The 5443-nt window shown below is 51.4% G+C and overlaps 1 protein-coding gene across 1 annotated transcript; it reads right to left on the reverse strand.

Moving 5' to 3' along the window:
- Window positions 1-618: 618 nt before the first annotated feature.
- Window positions 619-3789, reverse strand: LOC132225534 (melanoma antigen preferentially expressed in tumors-like). The gene is made up of 3 exons (XM_059680627.1): window positions 3497-3789; window positions 2506-3111; window positions 619-1174 (listed from the first exon to the last, which is right to left on the reverse strand). The coding sequence occupies exons 1-3, from the start codon at window positions 3787-3789 to the stop codon at window positions 619-621; spliced, it is 1455 nt and encodes a 484-aa protein (XP_059536610.1).
- Between the last annotated feature and the right edge of the window lie 1654 nt (window positions 3790-5443).

A 5443-nucleotide genomic window follows, 5' to 3' on the forward strand; every position in this document is an offset into this window, starting at 1 on the left:
AGGGACTGGACTAGTTACCCGTGATGGCCCCAGAGTAGTTGTACCTCGGTGGTGCTCACTGGAAGCCACTTGTTCCAGTCCCTGTGGACGCAACAAGTGTGCGCTGACCCACTGAACAGTCACAGAGGTGAGTAGGTACCGGTGCACCAGAAAGAACCACCAAACCAAAAAGGATAAATGGTGATGTGATCTCCTGGAATCAACCGCAACCAGCCTAATGTCTGCGCATCACAATGCTCATGCCTTCTTACTTGGCCAGTAACTGCAGGTGGGAGAGTTGGGCTAACATGTCATTGAGGACACCAGACGGTTAACATCCAGTTCTCTTTATTACTGACATTTATTCACAACCATTCAAGAAATGTAATTCCCGCATCTACCACCCAAGCCTCAATCCCTCCCCCTGAGAGATTCAGGTGCATATTTCTAACTCCTTAGGACAAATCTCCCCAAAGAAACCATCCAGTCCCCTGTGACCATTTCCCCCCAACCCTGAGTAGCTGTCTGAAACTGGCTGCTGTGTTCCTGAACGGTACACTTATGTCTGGGCTTCAGTGCCCAAGTGCCCAGAGGAAAGCCTATGAGATGTGCACCCAGCTAGACACTCAAGCAACAGGATCAGAGAATGGGAGTTGGGTCATGGATGGTTCTACAGCCACAGTGAGGACAGGGGTAAGCACAGATCCAGACCATGCCGGGCCGACCCAACTCCTGCAGCATATGCTTTAGCACAGCATGCATCTGGGCAAGTCGGCCCAGGTTGATGTTGCTGCTAGTTTCCTCATAACTCTCCATGGGTGCCGCATAAATCACGCAACTCAGCTTGCTCAGCCCAACAACGTGGCAAAGCAGGTCCTCCAGGACGGTCATGGAGATGGGGTTTTCACAGAAACTTAGGGTTATGAGCTGGGAGCAGTGGCTCAGGGCTGGCAGGATGTCCAGGAACTGGTGGTCCATGATCCCACACTCATCCAAGTCCAGGTCCTGGAGAGTGGGGGAGGCTCTCTCTAAAAGAAATTGGAGTGACTGAGAACTGATAATGGTCAGGTTGAGCCCACTGAAACTCAGGCTTTTCAGCTGGCTGACATTCAGATGCTGGGAGAGATGTCTAAAGTCTCTTTCGAAAAGCAGGCAGTTAGTGATGGACAGGGTCTCCAAGGGGCTCTTCAGGCACCTGGGGAGACATAGAGCAGTTACATGTGGGGGATGGACCTGGTGAGCAGAGGCAGGTGAGGATAATGCAAGCCTTCAGGGTAAAGAGGCCCATGTCACCAAAGCCTACAGTGTTCCGGATGATGATCAAACCCAGGATGTTGCACAGTGAAAAGTGACATTCGCCGAAACCGGTTTGGCTCAGTGGATAGAGCGTCGGCTTGCGGACTGAAGGGTCCCAGGTTCGATTCCGGTCAAGGGCATGTACCTGGGTTGTGGGCACATCCCCAGTGGGGAGTGTGCAGGAGGCAGCTGATCGATGTTTCTCCCTCATCGATGTTTCTGACTCTCTATCTCTCTCCTTTCCTCTCTGTAAAAAATCAATAAAAAAAATATGAAAAAAAAAAAAGTGACATTCAAGTCAGAGCAAATTTGAGTGGAATCTTTCTCCATCTGTTATCTGCTCCGTGATGGATTCAACTGGATAAAACCTCACACACTCCATTTACTCATCCGTCAAGTGGAGCACATCATACCCTCCAGCCCAAACACACAGGTGTTGTGAACATAAAGGTGGGAGGAGCTCAGAAAGGAGCCTGCCCCAGGGTCTGAAGCAGGAGGCAACCAGTGCATTTTAGTATTGGAGACATGTCCTGAATTGCCTGCAACTCAGGCTTCCTTCCAGCCACAGCCTAGACCCCTGTCACCACCATCTCTTAGCCCAATGAGGCCTCTGGCAGATGTGTAGAAAGGACTAACCTGGGCACAGTCAGGCAACATCCAGCGAGGGCTGCCACCCTCCAGGAACTTAGATCATTGCATTGTCTACAAACCACCTATCCCATTTCGTAATGCCTCCCTCCTGAATCCTGCATTTACCACGCATTCCGTTTGCGAGAGCCTATGGCAACCCTTGGCATACAGGTGACTGAGGCAGGTTTGGAGTGAAAGGCTGCCATGGCCAAATCTCTAAGTGCGGAACTTAACCCCTGAAACCTCACCTCTGATTGGCTTTCCCCTTGTCATTGCAATCCTCACTTGGTTCTATTGCATCATTTTCCCTTCAACACCACTTACAAGGATGCCCAAAGCTACCATCCCCTGGCCCGAATTCCTAGCAAGGAGTCCCTTTAGTAGCCTCTGTCCTAGTGCATACGTCCTACCTTTGTCTGGGGGGTTATGTCTCAACATGCAAGGTGACAGAGCGGTGAACAAGACACTGACTGTGTGGCCCTTCTAGTGGCTCAGGCACTCTAGCACTGCTGAGGGACGGCACACAGGAGAGCCCGTCACTGTGCACTGAAATAGAAAGGGACTCGCTCTGGTCGGAAGGGAAAGCTCGCCACCCCTCACCTGAGGATCTCATCCAGGCAGCCTCTGAGGTTGGAGACATCGTCCAAATTGAGCTCCTGGAGGTGGGGCAGGTTGGGGAATTGAGAGGTGACAAGGCCAACACACTGCTTCTCCTGCTCCAAGGTGGTGTGAGAAGACGTGAAGAAGTGGGAGAGCAGGAACCGACGCAGATTGCCCATCTGGCCCAGGTAAGGAGCGAACTTCCTCAGAGTGGACAGCTTCCAGGTATAGTTTACCTCCAAATCCTGGACAGAGTCCAGCTGCACCATATCCAGGATGTTAGTGTTTTGCTTCGACATCGCAAAAACCTTCAGCTTCTTACAGCAAAGGTGCAGCAAACCTCTCCGCTCGCTGACTTTCTTAATCAGGTAGCTGAGGGACTCATCAAGGATACCTTTCTTGAGGCAAAGGTCTATTAACACCTCCACGGGGGCCAAGGGTGGATTTGGCCTGGCCGTTAAGCTGTGCACTTTCCTCCTATTCCTCATGGGCTGCAGGGCCTCAGGCTCCAGCAGTGAGCACACATGGGCTCTGGTTCCTGCCCACACCATCCAGAACTCCAAATGAACTCTCTTCTGTAAATTAAGCACCTGCAGTTTACATCTCCTGTGGAGAAAATAGGAGATATGCTGGGATGCATTAAGATAACAATGAGTAAGACCATGAGCTAGGCATCTGGGCAGCTGGGCCAGACACCGCACTGGACTTTGACTCCATGCCCCAGGAATCAACTGCTCCTGGTGCTACTAGGAGCCTTCATGGTCCCCATTCCTGGTACCTTTAGGTGCCACCAGGAAGGAGTGGGCTCCTGTCCCTTCGGTCACCCTCGGCAATTTCATCAGCAGTATAAATCCGAAGCCTGTTCCTAGAATGACCCTAGCAGTGGCTCCAAGGCCTGCCTCAGCTCTCCCTTTGGCCCTGCCCACTCCCAGATCCCAGCTGTAACTGCTCAGATCCCCAGGGTGCGACCCGGCTACTGAATCCCCCATACCTGGGTCGAGGGTCCTGGGCAAGCATGGCATCGAGTCCCTCGAGCACAGCCTGCAAGATATCCTGGTAAGACTGCCGATGGTTCATCAGGGCCCCCAGAGGGAGGCAGGGGAAGGGCCAAGCCTGCACCATGGCCTTCAGGACTCTGCTGTGCTTCCCAGTGAAGGCTGTGATGAAAAGAAGTGGGAAGAGCTCCATAGGAAGCCACTCCAGAGCAGCGATGGCCGAGGCTTCATCCCGCAGAAGGCTCTGAAATGCCAGTTCCAGGAGTCTGCGTGGAGCTGGGAGGCTCATCCCCATGAAGCTGCTATGAAAGAGATCCTGGGAGACAGCCGGGAGCAAGGCATCTTGTCAGGCTGAGCATGAGCAACCCCGGTCCTTCTCCCTTCAGAGGGACCAGCTGAGGGCCAAAGGCACTGCTCTGGCAACAACTGGAGCACCCCCAATTTACCCCAACTCCGTTTTCTGCTTAGGGTTGCAAAGCCACTCAGCCCTGCCTGTACTCTGCCACTGGAAGGACAAGAACCAGGCACCAAGGAGGGGTGAGATGACCACTGGACCCCTCCCGCATCTGCCCACTGGCTAGCTGCAAATCTGCTGTGCAGTGAGGACAGGGAAACCAGAGAGATGATCCCACCCTTTCCAGGGAAAACATTTCTGAGGATCACTGAAGGACTGAAAACACCTGGAGTAGGGAGCAGCCCCTGGCCCAGGACTGCCTCTTGCTATGTTCCAGGAAATAAAATAGATGGGGAAGATTAAGGAACACCCACACAATGGGTACCATTGAGGCCTTTGACACATTTTAAATGAGGCATATAAAAGCAGCACAAACGTTTTCTGAAGCATGGGGGAGCTGGAAGTGAGAAAAATAACCGTTAATTCCAACATGTACATTTTACTGTGTGTCCCTTCTATGAATATTAGAATGACCATTTTATCTATGACAACAGAGGGCTCACATGTCACAACTAAGGCTCCTCTCAATAAGAGACTGCAAAGCCTGGTCAGTGTTGCTCACTGCGTTGAGCATCCTCTCGTGCCCCCCAAATGTCCCTTGAGGGCTACATTCCTAGCCCCCGTAGGGTGTGGGCAGGAGCCAGCTGATAGATGTTTCTCACATCAATGTTTCTCTCTCTCTCTCCGCCCACTCCCTTCCTCTTTTTCTAAACATCAATTGGCTGTTATGAAAGACTTTGATTAATACCTGTTTTCACACACACAGCCCGGCCTCTAAAAAACTACAAAAAGGATTTTGCCACTTTGGCCTACAATAGGCTCCTTAGCAATACTCAACTTTCAGACACAGGGAAAACTTGCCCTGTGAACCTCTATGAATGGCAAACATCAAAACAGAAATCAAAACATTTTGGATTAAGGCACACCTGCATCCAGAGGCAAAGGCAAATTCTGCTCATTTGTAAGGAAAAAAGGACAAATCTCTGGGTTCTTGGCTTGCAGGTCCTTGGGGAACACCTTAGGCTCCTGACTCACCAGAGCGGCGTGGTGCAGGGAGCCCTGTGCTCAGACCTGGACATTGACTCTCACGCTCTAGCTTCTGTTCCCTCCTCGGCCTCCTCAGAAGCCATTATACCCCGTCTGACCACACCTTCCTTTTGAGGTCCTAGCTGAAATGGCTACTTCCACCTGAGAGCAAAACCTTAGTCCTGGATCTCCAGGCATTTAACCATGATGGGGTTTTGCACTCTCCACACCTCCAACTGAACTCTAGGTCCATTCATGAAAGGAAAAGAAAAGGAAACCAGCCTGGAAGTAGACTTAATGGGGGTGTTGGGGCCACATCAAAATTCCCTAGTGTTCCCATTAACACCCCTTTAGAGAGACAGTGGTATCATCTCCAGAGAAAAAGAATTTCAATGCAACAGTATTGAGTACCAAACAGTCCCTGAGACTTGAGGTTACTTACAATTGCAAACCCCGTGCCCAT

Source organism: Myotis daubentonii, chromosome Y (genome assembly GCF_963259705.1).
Source record: "Myotis daubentonii chromosome Y, mMyoDau2.1, whole genome shotgun sequence".
Lineage (NCBI taxonomy): Eukaryota > Metazoa > Chordata > Mammalia > Chiroptera > Vespertilionidae > Myotis > Myotis daubentonii.